Below are 19,122 nucleotides of genomic sequence, written 5' to 3' on the forward strand. Positions count from 1 at the left end.
CAACACACCTCCAGGCTGTGTAAGTGCTATTTTACCAAGAAAGAGAGAGATGGAGTGCTGCATCAGATGACCTGGCCTCCACAATCCCCCGACCTCAACCCAATTGAGATGGTTTGGGATGAGTCGGACGGCAGAGTGAAGGAAAAGCATTCAACAAATGCTCAGCAGATGTGGGAACTCCTTCAAGACTGTTGGAAAAACATTCCAGGTGAAGCTCGTTGAGAGAATGCAAAGAGTGTGCAAAGCTGTCATCAAGGCAAAGGGTGGTTATTTGAAGAATCTCAAATATAAAATATATGTTTATTTGTTTAACACTTTTTGGGTTACTACATGATTCCATATGTGTTATTTCATAGTTTTGATGTCTTCACTATTATTCTACAATGTATAAAATAGTAAAAAATAAAGAAAAACACGAATGAATAGGTGTGTCCAGACTTTTGACTGGTACTGTATATTTTCTTTTTTATATGAACAAGTGGATTTTTTTAAACCTCTGGTGCCTTAATTTCTACAGGACCAGAATATCTGCATGTACTGCTGCTCCTTTATATACTCTATGTATCTTTGAGTTCACTACTTTTTGAATCATGGAAGCTTTTTATAATAAGTAGATCACATGGGATGCATTGTTATTATTTAGCATGAACTGAGCCTTTTTTTGTTTTACTCATATACCTCTCTAGTCTACCTTACCATTTAATGTCAGTGAACAGTTAGCTGTCAAGAAGAGCAACCTCAGTGATTTTCTTCCAAAGTTGTACTCACCTCTACCTTGCCTATTATACACTTAATGATTACTCAGTAATGATCTATTCTTGCTATCATGTGACTATTGTATAGGTTATGGAAGGTCCTGTGCTCTAATGTATATAACCTTTTATTTAACTGATTTCATTTGTGTCCTTTATGATGAGTTATAGGTTTTCACAATCAGGTGACAAGTTGTATCAAGTGCTACATGAAACAAGGTGCTCACTGCCTACTATCCTCAAATTTATTTACGCTTCTACTCAACAAGAAATCATGTGTTTTCATTTAGTTTTATGTTGTAAACATTATGTTTAGTATATTATTCCAAACATACTTTCATTTATAGCAACAATAATGGCCTTTTTTACTAATCACAGAAACCTGATTGTCAGACCTTTATTTCTTTGGCTACGATGCATCTTTCTGAATTGGCTTAAAGTAAGTTTGAGGGAGAGATTATGAACTTTGTGGGATGCTATGATGCAGGGTAATTTGTCCTGGAGAAAGTTTAGTATGTGAAATATTGAAGGGTTTTTGAGTCCAAGAAGAAGTAAAATGTCGTAACTCATAGCCAAACACTAGTCATTGCACCTTATAATTTTTATTATACAGGAATTAATATTTTAAATAAATATGAGCTGGGATATGTTTAAGAAGTGATTTTGTTCATTCTGTTTTCTTAATGTCATGTTTCATTTGATTAGTATGACTTGATTATAACATTGACAGACACTTTTTTTTATGATTGTAGTTTTATATAGTAATATAAGTCAATTCTAAGCCATGTAAGACAGCCCTTCAGGTTCTGTCCACAATGTAATCTTTGCTAAAGATAACTCTGTATATCATACACTTGTGTCAGAGAAAGATATCACTCCTGTTCAGACAATGCTGTTCAATGTATTTAGTAATTTATCTAGCTTTTAATGATATATAATTGTGAAAATGGGTATATGTGCTATTACACTACACTATTGTCATTCCACATTACCTCCATATTTATGATCTGTTTGTTGAGCTCATTCCAAGACGGATATTTACAATCGGATTATATTGGCTTTTTGTTTTATTGTGGTTAGTCATAGTAGAGGTAGAATACTAACTTTCTGCTTGTTGTTTAGTATCACTATTTACGTTGTAATCTTAACCAAGGTGGAGAGTAGCCCTTTGTACAAGGATAGGGAAATGGCAAATCTTCTTGTTAATTTTTCATATATATGTGGATGCCATCATCACTAATTTTGTGACTTGCACTATTCAACATAAGATCATGGGAAATGGCAAACCAAGATGGGAAAAGTCCAGCTATCATGTAAGTGGACAGATTATAATTTGCTCAGTGCTTTTTTGTAAAGAATATCAGGACTCAAATAATGTTTGAATTGGAAAAATGTTTAATCGTCCTTTCCACCTCCCAGACATATCGTAATGTTCTTTGTAATAAGTAAAATGAAAACGACTACTATGAAGGACTGTTAAACTGTTGTGTATTTTTTGCTGCCCTCATTGATTTGACTCCACTTCATTGTAAGCTAAGTAATTTTGCTAATACTGTGAAAATGTTTGTTGTGTAGCAGCTCTAATTTAGATTTTGTAGTTACGTTGTGGCTTCACGACCAAATGCATTGTTCTGGCTAAGCATACAATGTATAGACAAACCACTAAAGATACAGTATGTTTGATACAGAGGTCCTTCGGAAATGTGTTTTGTCATTTTTGTGTGAAAATAATCATCACTTTACTGTTATGTGTCAAATATAGAGATAATCATGCACAGTGCATGCGCTCATGCCACCAGTTGTGTTAATGCAGATGTTTGTTTTTTTCTCAACAGGACACAAGTGATCCTACATATTATTTGTGAATGTTATCCATCTGTAACATTATATAATATTACCATATTTGTCTTCATCTGTCACTAATAAAATGACAACAGATAGTTGTGCTCTTTTTCTAATGGCAATTTTATAATTCAATAGACAACACGGTGGGTGTACAGCATAGATATTGATATATGGTCTGGGGTGGACAGGATGATCAAAGCTAGCTGCAACATTCATGGCATGTAAAACCAGTAAGTCTTGCTAGAATGCAATACTTTAACTCGAGCCAAGGCCTGTCACTCATTCATTAAATCAATCCTTATCATAAATCGTTTTTAAAACATCTTGCAGGAAGAATCTCAGCACTTCCATCTCTCATAGTTATCGCCAAGGAACGTTAGTCAGGCATTGGGTGTGCACACCTAAAATATGCGGAATAAAGGTCCTAGAACTGAGTGCCTACTGCGCATGCGTTCTCAAAGTTTCTGTTGCAGAAAGCAAGCAGCAGAAAAAGCATCGGTGAGCTAACACAATAATATCGATGTTCGATCATCACGCTAAAATGATGTTTTCGCAAATGCCTTTCTCTTGATTTCGCTGGGAGAAAGTATTGTGCGTATTATGTGTTTTCAGCGTTTCCATTTGCAATATGTTTACTTCAGTAACGTTAGTTATCAGATGCCGGTTATGATAGCTGGCGAACGTTAGCTAGTCAGCCTAGCTGATCGCTAGCAGCACAAAGAAGAGTTCAATGCATTGTGGTGCTATGATGCGAGGTATTTAACACTAGCTTGTTAGCATTCATCATCGCTAACTACATGGCTTGCTTCTTTATTAACCGACTAACTTAGCTAGTTTCCTTCTCGTGTGACAGTAGCCTAAGTAACGTTACTGATTCGAACTACAATGCCAGTGTTATACAGTATGTTATAAAAAATATATACTTTTTGGCACGCTAAAATTGTCAGTAGCTAATTTACATTTTAAGTGGTCTATTGACTACAATGCTGCTCAACGATGACACCAACTAGTTAGTATTTAAGAATTATCTTTGTCCATAACTAGTTAGATTAATGTCCTGGCATTCTAGATCAGAGAAGCCCTACCCAGGCCAGAGCCACGTTAAATGACTGTTATTGATATCAGACTGTCTGAGTATATTTATTGTAACTAGTAGCTCCATCATTTTCAAGAACTGGTCAACTGGACACACTAACCAGCTACAGTGTAAGACCTAGCATGCTTGAGTCATTTGGACTTCTGGAGTCTGACACATTTAGCTTTGTTCCAGAACTGAAACGGGTTCTGGGTTACATCAAAGCACCATTACATACTTAACACAAAGCTGTTCTGCATCTCTTAGTATTGTGAAGTATTTACATTTTAGTAATTTAGCAGACGCTCTTATCTAGAGCAACTTAGTAGTGAGTGTCCTTGTTCCCATCCTAGGGGACACTTCACAGAAGATGAGATCTGCAAACTATCCAACCCCAGCAGAATTAGATGCCTTTGCTAAGAAAGTTGCCAACAAGCCTCTGACCATAAAGATCTTCCCCAACAGTGTCAAAGTACCTCAGAGGAAGCACATCCGCCGCACGGTGAACGGGTTGGACACGTCCAGCTCCAGCCAGCGCCACAGCCCCTACCCGTCTCAGGTCAGCAGCACCAGAGCGGGCCTCCTGGCCGTCCTCCGCACTTCGACCAGCAAAGGCGTCCTCAAAGACACGGACGGCAGCCGAGCCCGTCTGCTTCCCAAAGCAGCCATGAACCTCCACATTGGGCCGTACGTCGCTCAGAGCACTTTAAACCTCCCCCAGCCTGTCCCCCACATCCAGAGCATGTCTCAAACCCATCCCCAGGCATTGGCCCAGAAACCGGGCCTCCCACATCCACAGCATGCTCTACAGCAGCAGCAGCACAACATGGCTCACTCCATGACTTCACAGCCACAGAATATGCCTCAACCTCACCCTCAAACTTTACAGCAACAGAATATGGCCCACCCTCAAACTTTACAGCGGCAACAAAGCTTGTCCAAGTTGCAAACTGTACAGCAGCAACAGCAGAATATGGCGCAACCGCAGAATATCCAGCGGCAGCAGAGTTTGCCTCACACGCAGACTTTACAACAGCAGCAGCAGCTAAATCAGTCTCGGCCACAAACCTTGCAGCAGCAGCAACAACAGCAGCATCTTCCTCATCCTCAGACGCTGCAGCACCAGACTCTTTCTCACCAACAAGCTTTACTACAGCAGGCTGTGGCTCAGGCTCAAGGTCTCCGGCACCTGCCTGATGTAGCCCAGGCCCAGCATCCACCTAGTCTGCAGCACCCCCAGAGCCTGCCCCTGTCACAACCTCTCCCCCAGGGCCTCCGACACCTGCCTGATGTGGCCCAGGCCCAGCCACCCAGTCTGCAACATTCCCAGGGCCTCCCCGCATCTCAGACACTCCCCCAGGCCTCCGGTGCCGGCCCTGGCCCTTCCTCTGCTTCCAATGCCCTGCAGCCCCAGCCAGGCCCCCCCTACGGCCGCAGGAAGGTGCCAGATGCCGACATACAGATAAACCAGTTCTGCCAGGCTCGGGCCGGAATGGGCGCCACCTCGGTGTGCGAGGGCCAGATCGCCAACCACAGCCCCATCAGCCGTAACCACCTCATCAATGACAGCTCCAGGGTCAACACACCCCACAACCTGGGCCTCCTTCCCTCCTGCCTGCTGGGCCCCACAGAGAAGGCCCCTGGAGGGTCCCAAGGCCCTGCTGTTGGCCTACAGCCCAACATGGCCGTCATGAACAGGATGCCACCTACTTTCCACACTGACATGAAGCAGCAGTTACAGCAGCAGCAATTACAGCAGTTACAACAGGTTCACCAGCAACAACAACAGCATCAGTTACAGCAGCAACTCCAACAGCATCAATTCCAACAGCAGCACTCCTGGAACCAGCACCAGCTGGCTCACATGCAGCACCTGCCTGAGGGAACCAACCCCTGCAAGAACCCCAGGAGAGAAGCCCCCTCTGGGCCTGGCCTCCTCTGGGCCCTTAAACACGCATCAGACAAGACATCCCCCATGCCCTCCGTAACCGGCCTACCGGGTGGCACCATGCACAGCTACACCAACGGGCGCTACTTGCAGGGTCCATGGGGCAGCATCCTACAAGCAGCCAAAAGTGACGGTCTAGGCCCTCAGGATTTGCCAATGGCCTTCCAGGGGGGTCCATCAGGGGCCTCCATAGACTGCAGCACACCAGGATCACAGTACCGACCAGGAGCCAGACCCGGGGTCCCAGGTCCGGGTCAGACCAAGTTGATGCAGCAGAACGTGTCTGATTACCTGGCTGGGGAGTTCCAGGCGTTCCAGCAGAACCCAGAAGCCATGGGGAAGATGCACAGGCCCCCCATGGGTAGAGCTCCAGCCCAGGGCCCAGAGCTAGGCAACGGTAGAAATATCCACGCTCACCACCCAGGCTATAGATAGATATATAGCAGTCTTCACCTCACCAGTTGTGTGTTATGGTTGGTGAATGATTCAATGTTACAATCAGGTGTCCACATGTTGTAGAGATCTTGCAAGTGATCAATTGAATGTTCTCCCTAGTCGGTTGCTCCTGCTCTCAATGTTCAATCGCTGACTTATCTGTGTTTTAAAAGTAGGTCCTCAGCCCTTAAAAAGGTACAGTGGGGAAAAAAAGTATTTAGTCAGCCACCAATTGTGCGAGTTCTCCCACTTAAAAAGATGAGAGGCCTGTAATTTTCATCATAGGTACACGTCAACTATGACAGACAAATTGAGAGAAAAAATTCCAGAAAATCACATTGTAGGATTTTTTATGAATTTATTTGCAAATTATGGTGGAAAATAAGTATTTGGTCACCTACAAACAAGCAAGATTTCTGGCTCTCACAGACCTGTAACTTCTTCTTTAAGAGGCTCCTCTGTCCTCCACTCGTCACCTGTATTAATGGCACATGTTTGAACTTGTTATCAGTGTAAAAGACACCTGTCCACAACCTCAAACAGTCACACTCCAAACTCCACTATGGCCAAGACCAAAGAGCTGTCAAAGGACACCAGAAAAAACTAGTAAAAACTCAACTCGTCGTGTTTGGAGGACAAAGAATGCTGAGTTGCATCCAAAGAACACCATACCTACTGTGAAGCATGGGGGTGGAAACATCATGCTTTGGGGCTGTTTTTCTGCAAAGGGACCAGGACGACTGATCCGTGTAAAGGAAAGAATGAATGCGGCCATGTATCGTGAGATTTTGAGTGAAAACCTCCTTCCATCAGCAAGGGCATTGAAGATGAAACGTGGCTGGGTCTTTCAGCATGACAATGATCCCAAACACACCGCCCGAGCAGCGAAGGAATGGCTTCGTAAGAAGCATTTCAAGGTCCTGGAGTGGCCTAGCCAGTCTCCAGATCTCAACCCCATAGAACATCTTTGGAGGGAGTTGAAAGTCCATGTTGCCCAGCGACAGCCCCAAAACATCACTGCTCTAGAGGAGATCTGCATGGAGGAATGGGCCAAAATACCAGCAACAGTGTGTGAAAACCTTGTGAAGACTTACAGAAAACGTTTGACCTGTGTCATTGCCAACAAAGGGTATATAACAAAGTATTGAGAAACTTTTGTTATTTTAAATTTACATTTACGTCATTTAGCAGACGCTCTTATCCAGAGCGACTTAAATAGTTATTGACCAAATACTTATTTTCCACCATAATTTGCAAATAAATTCATTAAAAATTCTACAATGTGATTTTCTGGGGGAAAAAATCTAATTTTGTCTGTCATAGTTGACGTGTACCTATGATGAAAATTACAGGCCTCTCTCATCTTTTTAAGTGGGAGAACTTGCACAATTGGTGGCTGACTAAATACTTTTTTTCCCTTCTGTATCTGTTAATCCTTAGTGTCAGATTAAGGGTTATTCCAATGATGAGGAATACTTTCTCATACCACAACATGGACATCTGCTGCTTGTAGTATTTTCTGGCATACACTATTGTTATCTAGTGCTAGGTAGAGAACCTAGTAGGGCTACTTCCTGTCCACATAATAAGCACCATAGTTATGCCCAGGTTGTCATGCAACCAACCACTCCCTTTTACAACATTAGTGGCCTTAAAGCTGCCAATGCAGCAGCTGAAAAATGTGGTCTTCTTTCCTGTCCTATGTTTACATTTACAATTATGCATCTATAAAAATTACATAGACATGATGGAGGATACATGCTTGTTAATGCACCCAATGAGACTGTTGATTTGCTGAAGGGGTATCTTTGTATGCTAATATGAATCAGGTTAATGTCTGAGTATATTCTTACTTCAATCTCTCCCCATATACAGTAAGGTAATGCTACAGCCATTGTGTCCTGTCCTCTTGTGTGTGTGTGTGTGTGTGTGTGTGTGTGTGGTAAGACCTTAAGATGGAGTACTTTTGAAGTCGCTTTTTAATTGTTTTAGTTTAACCCTACTTTGTTCTGTTACTTTAATTTAATTGTCTCTACTTGAATTTGACCAGTGATGTTTTCAGTATGAGGATTGGAGAATCAAAATGTTATGCTAAACATTTACAAATGGAACAAAACATCACTTTGGGGAAAACATTAATTGTCTTTGAATAATGTGAACCCGGTAGGATCAATCCCCTGATCTTGAAAGAAATTGTCTTTGTGTGCAAAGACCAAATTGATCACTTGCAAGTACAACCGAACATACCAGAGGGTAAAAATGTTCTTTCTTTATTTGTTTCACCACTATACTACTGTAAACAAGTGAATCGATTCCTTGTGGATCTTTGCCTGTCTGTGGGGGTTGTGGTAAGCTGAGGGGTATCCTACGAAGAGGTTTGAAAAGTTAGCGAGGTAACTTTGGTCAACTGAGTCTTAACGAAAAGGTTGCATTCAACTAGCCATGTGCGACATGCACGTGCAGTTACAAGCCTGCTAGAGATAGCGGCAGGTGGACGAGCAATATCCACCGTCGTAGTACAGATAAAGCCTGAGCTGGAATGTGACGCTAACGGAAGCTGGTTCACTTTAGAAAACTGAGTAGATCTAGCTTGCTTCGTAGGATACCCCTCTTCCTTCACTTGCTAGCCTAACCCTGTGTATTGTCTCTGTACTACCTAGAAAGGAGAACTGAGGTTCAGTCCAGTTATTTTAAATGCAGGTTACCACCTCATGCTAGTAGATGGATCTAACCATAGAAATATAATTACTTCTAAGTAATTATATTTCTATGGGTCTAGCATGCTGTGTTTTTCCTCCTCAGTTTAACTTGGGTAACGGCTTACTCTTGTGATGCCCCCTCATTCCTCCTCCCTGATAACTCTTGAAAAAAAGCCTTAAATGTTATTAGTTACCCTCTATACCATAAATGTTGTATGACTTTCTACACCATGCCGGATTTCCTCAAACAGTGCATGGTGTAGGATCCTATATCGAAAATAGTTATGATACTAGCAATTGTTTCTGCATATGTTTTCATTTAAGGCCACTGTTAAATTGCTAAGTAAAAATCCTCCTTTAAGGATAAGTATGATTAGTATTTAGCAGAGTTTTATAGGTGTGTGTGGCACTGGGCTGTAACTATGGTCTTCAGACTACGTTTCTTTAGTTGTTTCTACGTGACAAATACCCTACGCTAATTTAGTTCTTAGCTAATTTATTTATTTGATTACTGCATCCTGAAGCCATAGGTTTTTCCTCATAGGTGCCATAGGTAACGCATATCATCAGACACAAAACAATACAAACTGACGTCTCACAACTAGCTGCATTTAGTAAGAGATGGAAAGGTTGTCATAGAAGTCATTTTATTTATATGGGTTATGTAGCCTTAAAGGTGCTACACATAGGATTTGTAAAGAATTTTTGCATTGTCATTTCAGAAAATGGCCATAATATATCTGCAGTACTAGTGGAATGATAGTGTTTCACAGTATTACTTACCCGCCCGCCAGTGTTGTGATTAGCTGTGATATTCACCTATTGATTTCTCCCGCCGGAGCAGCATCTGTTGTCGAAATGGGAAAGCTGTTTTGACTTTGGCTGTGTGGAAATCGGGTCAAGCGGCCAATGTAAAAATTGCTCTTGTGTCCTGGTTGCTAAAATTCTACACGGTTCGCTCAATTTCAGTTTGTGAGAAAACAAGCACCGAATAGTGTAGGGAATCATTGCACCATCTAAATCGCTATGAAATATATTTTTAATAACAAAAAATATAACGTTTTTACAGCTGTTTGAAGCTGGTGGACCAAAACCGAAAGTAAAATGCTCAAGCGTGAGTCTCCATGTTATAGGGAAATGGTATGCTGGGGGAGATGGTAGATTTTGTTTTGAGTGCAGCCCAGTGCTGTTGCAATTCACCTAGCTTCCACATAGGGGAGAAATTCTATGAGTAGCACCTTTTAATGTTAGGTTTGAGCTTTCTTCAATTACATTTCCATTTTAGTTATTTAGCAGACGCTCTTATCCAGAGCGACTTAAGAGGGCAGTAGCTAGATTCTGTTGTTTGGCTCATACTACTGTTGTGTTCCTGATGTGCCTGGCCCTTGAAGCTGCTATTGAATTCCAGTCTGAACACACAATAGTTTGTGTGTGTGTGTGTGTGTGTATAGTAATGATGTATGGGTTGTACTATTGGAATAAAGGTTCCTATTTATACTGTGTTGTCATGGATTTTTGAAATGTGAGATGGTAAATCTTTGTAGTGGAAATGGACCAACTGTTGCTGCAGTAAACCAAGCAATGTACCTGTTGTTTCATTTGACCCGATTTACCTGTTCTATAATGTTGTACCGCCATATTACTGCCCGAGAAAGTCAGGTTTACAGTTACTTTCCATATTAAGCCCAGCGGGGGCACTTCATATATAATATAATGTGTGTTTATGAGTGCGTGTGTGCGAGAGAAAGGGTGTGAAGCATAGCCTAGATACTTGCGCACACACGTGTGTACACTACACAGTGGTGCACTTCTATCCATTGTTGGGGGGACCAAGCTTCTAACTAACTACTGATACTGGACAGAAGTCTGCGCTTACGTACCACAATGATTCCAGACACTGTTGGGAGTCTGAACGGTTGCTGTTGAATCACTGACCATAGTCACCAAGTCCTCTCAATCATAACCACCATGGCCCAAAGCCTAGATACAGGCTGTTTCCGAAATGGCACCCTATCCGAAATGGACGCTAACATTCTTTAGCCATGTTGGTTTGTATTAATTTTAAAGACTCATGCTATTTTAAGGTGGTGACGAAAAAGTGGTCTGCTGCCCTCTAGACAGCATGTGGGACTGTGATGTATTAATTGTGATTGTGAGAGAATGTTTTTGCTCCACGTAAGTGGAAATATGACATGAATGGCAGTGGTTGGGGGAGCTCACGTTTCTCTACTTTGTAGAATTGTGTTATTCCAGTTTGCCAATCCTTCATGAACTATGCTTTGCACAAACATTCCCCCCTAACCAAAATAAAGTTTACGTTTGCAAAACCGATACCTTTTATTTCCCGTTTATTTTATTTGTAACAGCAAGGCTTGAGGAGATGTGTATGAAACAGGGAATTTTAAAAGTATATAAAAACAATTCTAATAGTAATTCTACACATGTATCTGCATGTACAGTGCCTTCGGAAATTATTCAGACCCCTTGACTTTTTCCACATTTTGTTAGGTTACAGCCTTATTCTAAAATTGATTAAATCGTTTTTTTCCCTCATCAATCTACACACAATACCCCATAATGACAAAGCAAAAACAGGTTTTTAGAAATGTCTGCTAATTTATAAAAAACTGAAAACATTTACATAACTATTCAGACTTTTTACTCAGTACATTGTTGAAGAACCTTTGGCAGTGATTACAGCCTTGAGTCTTCTTGGGTATGACGCTACAAGCTTGGCACACCTGTATTTGGGGAGTTTCTCCCATTCTTCTCTGCAGATCCTCTCAAGCTCTGTCAGGTTGGATGGGGAGCATTGCTGCACAGCTATTTCCAGGTCTCTCCAGAGATGTTCGATCGGGTTCAAGTCCGGGCTCTGGCTGGGCCACTCAAGGACATTCAGAGACTTGTCCCGATCAACAAATTCAATTTGTTGACAGTCTAGAAATAATATCCATGAGTCGTATATGGTTGGTGTGCTAACTAAGATTTGACAGACACCAATGCACACACGTCAGAGAACACCGTCTAGGGTGTGAGGTTAGGTAGGATGACTTCAGAGCTCATGGATTTGGAGCTGCGGCGAGTGGACAAGCGAAACCTTTTCAGGATAGGACCAGCTCGCCATCTCCCTACAAATACAAATGTCAGCATGAGTGAATAGGGTTCTGCTAATCATTGTTGCCTCATACTGGCACATTCTGTAGCATACTGGGTTTCTAGATTGCTCAAGACGCCACCTCTCTATATGTATATTAATGTATTGAATATATAATGAAAGGCCAATACAAATATAGTGTTAGCTCCACAGATCTGTTTGTCACTATACCTGTGAGGGTGTGGTCTGATGGCACATGAGGGCGTGGTCTGATTATGTTACCAGGATCCTCCTTGACAATACCCAGGTCTGTGTGCCATTTTTCCCAATGTACTTGTTCAACTCTAAAAATGTATAAAAATACTTGTTATAACACACAAAAAATGTAAAGGTCACACCAGCAACAATAGCACAACTGTAGCCATTGCCTAATTAGGTGATAATGCCAGAGAAGCCGGTGTTTGGAGGATATATTGGCACGGGTGTTGTTAGGCCTGAGATGAAGTCCTCCAAACACCAGCTTCGAGGGCATTATCACTTTTATACAACGGGTAACCAACATATTCAAATAACGATTGACATATTTTCATTAACTTTTATTTTGATTAATTTATTCATACTATTTCATCCTTCCACAAATCTAGGGTTGCTACCCAAGCCGGCTGGTCGTTCGTTCTATCAGTTCAGTCGTTCAGTCTTTTTGTTCTGTATCTATGGACGCGACCCAGTCGTTCGTTCTAAATGTTCCATTGCCATACTGGCTGGCAACGTTCTTATCTCTTGCTCGCTAACTAGCCAACTATGGCTAACTTAGTCACGTCAAAAAATGCAGCCAGAATAACAGTAAAGTAGCTGCATTTGCATTTGTTGATGCTGTTTTCTAGATACATTTATTTGGATACATCCATAACAATGAGCAAATGAGGCATGATTTCGCCTGGCGTAGAAAATGTACTCACTCGTCAGGTCACTGTTGTTCATAGGAGCTAGCCAACCACACAGCTAACACAATCACTTCAAACTGAAGCTGGAAAGACTGCAAACTAGCTGCACTTCGTTTCGTTTGACCTTTTTCAATTTACATTTCTTTGTATATATCCATAAAAATGATGCCTGCCTGTCTCTCGTCCCGACTCCCGACATATTCATTACTATGAGACAGATGGAGATCTAATTTGAATATTGAAACAATGTTGCAAATGTTGGAGAGACGGACAGCAAGCTTTATACAAATCTCCCCTGTTGAAAACTAAATGTTAGTCTAAAAGAAATTGAGATAATGTCGATGCTTTTTATAGTGGAGATCAAGTTCATAAATTGCTGGGCTGGTGAGACAGTGAATTGCGCAGTCAGATGGAACAGAGTAAATAGGCATTTTAACGTCATAGATTTAGCCTGTCGTAACTTGTGGAATAGACACCGGCTGGAATGCGGTTTTACCCAATCAGCATTCAGGATTAGACCCACCCGTTGTATAATCTCACATACATAACCAGATGCCGTATTCTCACGAGGCTATCCTTTGTCCTACTATAGGAAGGTACTCAAGGGACCGGTTTCCCGGACAAAGATTATGTCTTAGAGTAAAAATCATGCTTAATGAAGAATCTCCATTGAAATTGCTTTTTAGTCCAGGACTAGGCTTAAATTCTGGCCAAGAAACCAGCCCAAGATGGTTTACCTGAAAAACATGTGACTTTCATCTCCAGCCGACGGTCCCATCGTCTGCACCTCTCCTGAGCTCAGTTTCTCTTTCAGACACATGGGCAGGTACCTCTCCAGGTCCAGGATAATACAGGCACTCTGTGGACACACACACACCCAATCCAGACTTCTAAGCAAGTCACATGCTTACACACAAACTGTGGTGTCGAGAAAACTATGCTAATTATGCTGTGATGATAAGAATTCCGCTGACGCTGTACTTTGATTATAAAGGTTTATTGTATCAAAGATCACAGTATCAATTTACAGACATCTGCAGATATCTGGAGAACAACGGCCCAATCTGTTAATATGTTGTTTCTCCCCGTCCTTTGTTCAAACATGGTATTTATCCTATGTAACATAAGATGGGTGGTTTTAGATAAACCAATCCCTGGCCTCCACATATCTCCAAATGTCCTCTATTCCAAGAAGCCTATGTAGCAATGCTTTTCCAAATGCTTCAGCAAAGCAGAGTAAAGTTAATCTATTACACCATTTGCAAATCTCAGCAAAATCAATAGACCTTTAGACACTACAAAACACATAAATGTAATGTCCTCTTATAAACTCATTATTGTCAGCCTTTTTCTTTTTAGAATCACTTTCCGACTGACTCGTCAGTGGGTTTGTTTACCTGTAGTATGAAACAGTTTGTTATGCTATGAGGTGCAATGGATCATGATGAACTGATATCAAAACAATCTGGCAAATTCATGTTCAATGATGAGACCACCCATTTTCATCATTAGTTAGCTCCTGCGTGCCACTCTTGACAGAGTCAAATACATCAAGCTACAATGCTTGCAGCTTTACCTCCAGTTAGTGCTTGTGGAATGAACACTGCGCGCAACAATTCCTGCTAAAGTGGACAAGCATGTCAATTGATTTTACATTGTAGAATAATAGTGAAGACATCAACACTATGAAATACCACATATGGAATCATGTAGTAACCAAAAACGTATTAAACAAATAAAAATATATTTTATATTTGCGATTTTTCAAATAGCCACCCTTTGCCTTGATGATCGCTTTGCACACTCTTGGCATTCTCTCAACCAGCTTCACCTGGAATGCTTTTCCAACAGTCTTGAAGGAGTTCACACATATGCTGAGCACTTGTTGGCTGCTTTTTCTTCACTCTGCGGTCCGACTCATCCCAAACCATCTCAATTGGGTTGAGGTCAGGGGATTGTGGAGGCTAGGTCATCTGATGCAGCACTCCATCACTCTCCTTGGTAAAATAGCCCTTACACAGCCTGGAGGTGTGTTGGGTCATTGTCCTGTTCAAAAACATGATAGTCCCACTAAGCCCAAACCAGATGGGATGGCGTATCGCTACAGAATGCTGTAGTAGCCATGCTGGTTAAGTATGCCTTGAATTCTAAATAAATCACAGACAGTGTCACCATCAAAGCACCACCACACCATAACACCTCCTCCTCCATGCTTTACAGTGGGAAATACACATGCGGAGATCATCCGTCCACCCACACCGCGTCTCACAAAGACACGGCGGTTGGGACCAAAAATCTCAGTCCAAAGGACACATTTCCACTGGTCTAATGTCCATTGCTCCTGTTTCTTGGCCCAAGCAAGTCTCATCTTCTTATTGGTGTCCTTTAGTAATGGTTTCTTTGCAGCAATTCGACCATGAAGGCCTGATTCACACAGTCTCCTCTGAACAGTTGATGTTGAGATGTGTCTGTTACTTGAACTCTGTGAAGCATTTATTTGGGCTGCAATTTCTGAGGCTGGTAACTCTAATGAACTTATCCTCTGCAGCAGAGGTAACTCTGGGTCTTCCATTCCTGTGGCGGTCCTCATGAGATCCAGTTTCATCATAGCGCTTGATGGCTTTTGCGACTGCACATGAAGAAACTTTCAAAGTTCTTGAAATGTTCCGTATTGACTGACCTTCATGTCTTAAAGTAATGATGGATTGTCTTTTCTCTTTGCTTATTTGAGCTTTTCTTGCACTAATATGGACTTGGTCTTTTACCAAATAGGTCTATCTTCTGTATACCCCCTCTACCTTGTAACAACACAACTGATTGGCTCAAACGCAAAGAAAGCAGAGAGTGTGCAAAGCTGTCATCAAGGCAAAGGGTGGCTATTTGAAGAATCTCAAATATAAAATATATTTTGATTGACACTTTTTTGGTTACACGATTCCATATGTGTTCTTTTATAGTTCTGATGTCTTCACTATTATTCTACAATGTAGAAAATAGTAAAAATAAAGAAAAACCCTGGAATGAGTAGGTGTGTCCAAGCTTTTGATAGATACTGTACATAAAGCCATGTTTAACACTAAGACCTGATCAATTTAAGTAACTAAACAGGAAGATTAAGTAGATCTAATGTACAATAATAGTTCTGGATTTGATAAAATTAAGTTGGATCTTAGCCATTTTTATGCTGGACTTAACTTGTAGTGTTTCACAAACAGTAATATATTAAGTATATTATACGTAAAAATACATCATGTTGGAAATACTCAAAAAGATGATGCAAATAATTGCCACATGTTATAAGTGGAACTAGCCCAATATTTTTTACAGTGTGTTTTTGTATCCAACTGGCAACCTTTTTGTCTTCTTTTTGGATTACCTGCCATTTAAGCGCCTAACTTCCACTGACTTTATCACAACATTGTCACATTGCTCTTGTGCGTGAGTCTGTAAGAAATTAGTACCAAAATGTAGCACCTCTATTCAAGAGGGCGCATCAATTTACGTGATAGACTTCTTATCAGGACTTGTCTCGCTGATAAGTGGTTGGTCCAGTTCATTTGGGGTGTCCATTGGGGTCCAATCCTTTGGGTGTGGCACACTGTTGTTAGGCTTGGAGTTAGATAAAGCAAAGGGGAGGGCCATACTGAATGGAAGGAAGATGTTGTCTGTCCTGCTCCTCCCACTCACTCACTAGACAAGAGGGGTGGCTTTGTTGTTGTTCTAGAATGTCTATGATGTCTATTTGTTTTCATACTTTTCATGATGAAAAGAAAAAGCTTAGGTCATTAGTACAGAATGATACCCGGAGCATTTCATTTGTATATTATGTATTATTTTGAGTGTGTAATGTACAGTGTCTATTTTGTATAAAGCAGTACTGTGTGCCAAATACAATTTCCCCCTCGGGGACATTAAAGTTCATCCTATCCTAATTTAAATTGTTTAATATTGATACCTGACATGTTACTTGAATATCTTAATCTAACACTATCTTCATATGTAGTATATTGGTATGCCATCTTCTTTCACTAATTCAGCTAAAACAATGATAACTGAGATTTGAACTCACCCAGAAAGTATGTCATAAGGTGTTAACTCACAAGTGATCAGTGACCAGACAAGACAGTATAAAATACCAGTTTGCTCATTCACTCATTTCTTGTCTAGTCTTGATTCTAGATAGATAGAGTAAGCATGCATGGCAAAACTGTCAAGTTAATTAGCAAATGATACTTTATGGTGTTCTATACTGTACCTTTGTATGTATGTGTTGCCATAGTTACCCTACTAAACCCTTCTATTGCCCTAACCAACTCTGGTATGACCAACTGATCTGTCCCCAGAACCATACATTTGCCCGATTCACAACAACATTTTCTTTGCGGTCTGTAACGGTAACCTTTAGTCTGGTGGAAAAGATAGGTCTCTTCACTTTTTGCTGTGCCATGTAGACCTGTATGCCTGCCAATGGCAGTGAATGTGGTCTTTGTCATTAGTCCCACAATGCAAACCCACAATGATCAATTAAGAAACATTTAAGAGTATTACATGTGCTGAAATGAAACAAATACTTTTATAAGTAAAAAATTATGAAATATTCAAACAATAAGTGAACAATTTTGAAATGAAATCATACATGGTCATGAACACTAAAGTTGTAACTTGAAAGTACGACAAAAGTAAAACATTCAATCAACGTACTGTAGATTATAATAGAGGTTAACAGTAATTACTAAAAATAGCAAACTATGTATGCTAAATACAGTGATAAAACAAACAAACAATGTTAAAACAAAAGTGATAAAACAAACTATCCAGCAGTGAATAGCATAAGAATAGTTCCACAGAGGAACCCTATATGCTGTCTCGCATGAGGTCGAGTTTAATTCCATAAGGAGTTGGCAAGAGAGCAGAAACAGACTGGCACCAAGGCTATCAGCACTCTCAGCGGGGTTGAAGGAACCCGGAAACATCCAGTTTTCAGGGGAAACGGAAGAGAGCCCGCTTTTGGACATGCGCCTCGCTATTTACAGTCCCCGGTGAAACATACAGTGGGGAAAAAAAGTATTTAGTCAGCCACCAATTGTGCAAGTTCTTCCACTTAAAAAGATGAGAGAGGCCTGTAATTTTCATCATAGGTACACGTCAACTATGACAGACAAATTGAGCGAAAAAAAATCCAGAAAATCACATTGTAGGATTTTTAATGAATTTATTTGCAAATTATGGTGGAAAATAAGTATTTGGTCACCTACAAACAAGCACGATTTCTGGCTCTCACAAACCTGTAACTTCTTCTTTAAGAGGCTCCTCTGTCCTCCACTCGTTACCTGTATTAATGGCACCTGTTTGAACTTGTTATCAGTATAAAAGACACCTGTCCACAACCTCAAACAGTCACACTCCAAACTCCACTATGGCCAAGACCAAAGAGCTGTCAAAGGACACCAGAAACAAAATTGTAGACCTGCACCAGGCTGGGAAGACTGAATCTGCAATAGGTAAGCAGCTTGGTTTGAAGAAATCAACTGTGGGAGCAATTATTAGGAAATGGAAGACATACAAGACCACTGATAATCTCCCTCGATCTGGGGCTCCACGCAAGATCTCACCCCGTGGGGTCAAAATGATCACAAGAACGGTGAGCAAAAATCCCAGAACCACACAGGGGGACCTAGTGAATGACCTGCAGAGAGCTGGGACCAAAGTAACAAAGCCTACCATCAGTAACACACTACGCCACCAGGGACTCAAATCCTGCAGTACAAGACGTGTCCCCCTGCTTAAGCCAATACATGTCCAGGCCCGTCTGATGTTTGCTAGAGTGCATTTGGATGATCCAGAAGAGGATTGGGAGAATGTCATATGGTCAGATGAAATCAAAATATAACTTTTTGGTAAAAACTTAACTCGTCGTGTTTGGAGGACAAAGAATGCTGAGTTGCATCCAAAGAACACCATACCTACTGTGAATCATGGGGGTGGAAACATCATGCTTTGGGGCTGTTTTTTCTGCAAAGGGACCAGGACGACTGATCCGTGTAAAGGAAAGAATGAATGGGGCCATGTATCGTGAGATTTTGAGTGAAACCTCCTTCCATCAGCAAGGGCATTGAAGATGAAACGTGGCTGGGTCTTTCAGCATGACAATGATCCCAAACACACCGCCCGGGCAACGAAGGAGTGGCTTCGTAAGAAGCATTTCAAGGTCCTGGAGTGGCCTAGCCAGTCTCCAGATCTCAACCCCATAGAAAATCTTTGGAGGGAGTTGAATGTCCGTGTTGCCCAGCGACAGCCCCAAAACATCACTGCTCTAGAGGAGATCTGCAT

At 41.3% G+C, this 19,122-nt stretch overlaps 1 protein-coding gene and 1 long non-coding RNA gene across 2 annotated transcripts; one reads left to right on the top strand and one right to left on the bottom strand.

Moving 5' to 3' along the window:
- The first annotated feature begins 2,811 nt into the window (after positions 1 to 2,811).
- On the top strand, positions 2,812 to 6,279 carry LOC121557568 (protein FAM222B-like). Its single transcript, XM_041871158.1, has 3 exons — positions 2,812 to 2,827; positions 3,071 to 3,095; positions 4,138 to 6,279. The coding sequence occupies exons 1-3, from the start codon at positions 2,812 to 2,814 to the stop codon at positions 6,053 to 6,055; spliced, it is 1,959 nt and encodes a 652-aa protein (XP_041727092.1). The 3' UTR covers positions 6,056 to 6,279.
- Positions 6,280 to 11,630: 5,351 nt separating this feature from the next.
- On the bottom strand, positions 11,631 to 13,943 carry LOC121567139. The gene is made up of 3 exons (XR_006001054.1): positions 13,530 to 13,943; positions 12,080 to 12,192; positions 11,631 to 11,882 (listed from the first exon to the last, which is right to left on the bottom strand). It is a non-coding gene; the product is annotated as an uncharacterized LOC121567139 (long non-coding RNA).
- Between the last annotated feature and the right edge of the window lie 5,179 nt (positions 13,944 to 19,122).

Source organism: Coregonus clupeaformis, unplaced genomic scaffold (genome assembly GCF_020615455.1).
Source record: "Coregonus clupeaformis isolate EN_2021a unplaced genomic scaffold, ASM2061545v1 scaf0035, whole genome shotgun sequence".
Lineage (NCBI taxonomy): Eukaryota > Metazoa > Chordata > Actinopteri > Salmoniformes > Salmonidae > Coregonus > Coregonus clupeaformis.

Bases quoted from the DNA above. Each gene is read 5' to 3' on its own strand.
- LOC121557568 (XM_041871158.1), top strand. The intron at 3,096-4,137 runs GTGAGCTAACAC...CTTCCCCAACAG, and splicing joins AAGCAGCAGAAAAAGCATCG to TGTCAAAGTACCTCAGAGGA.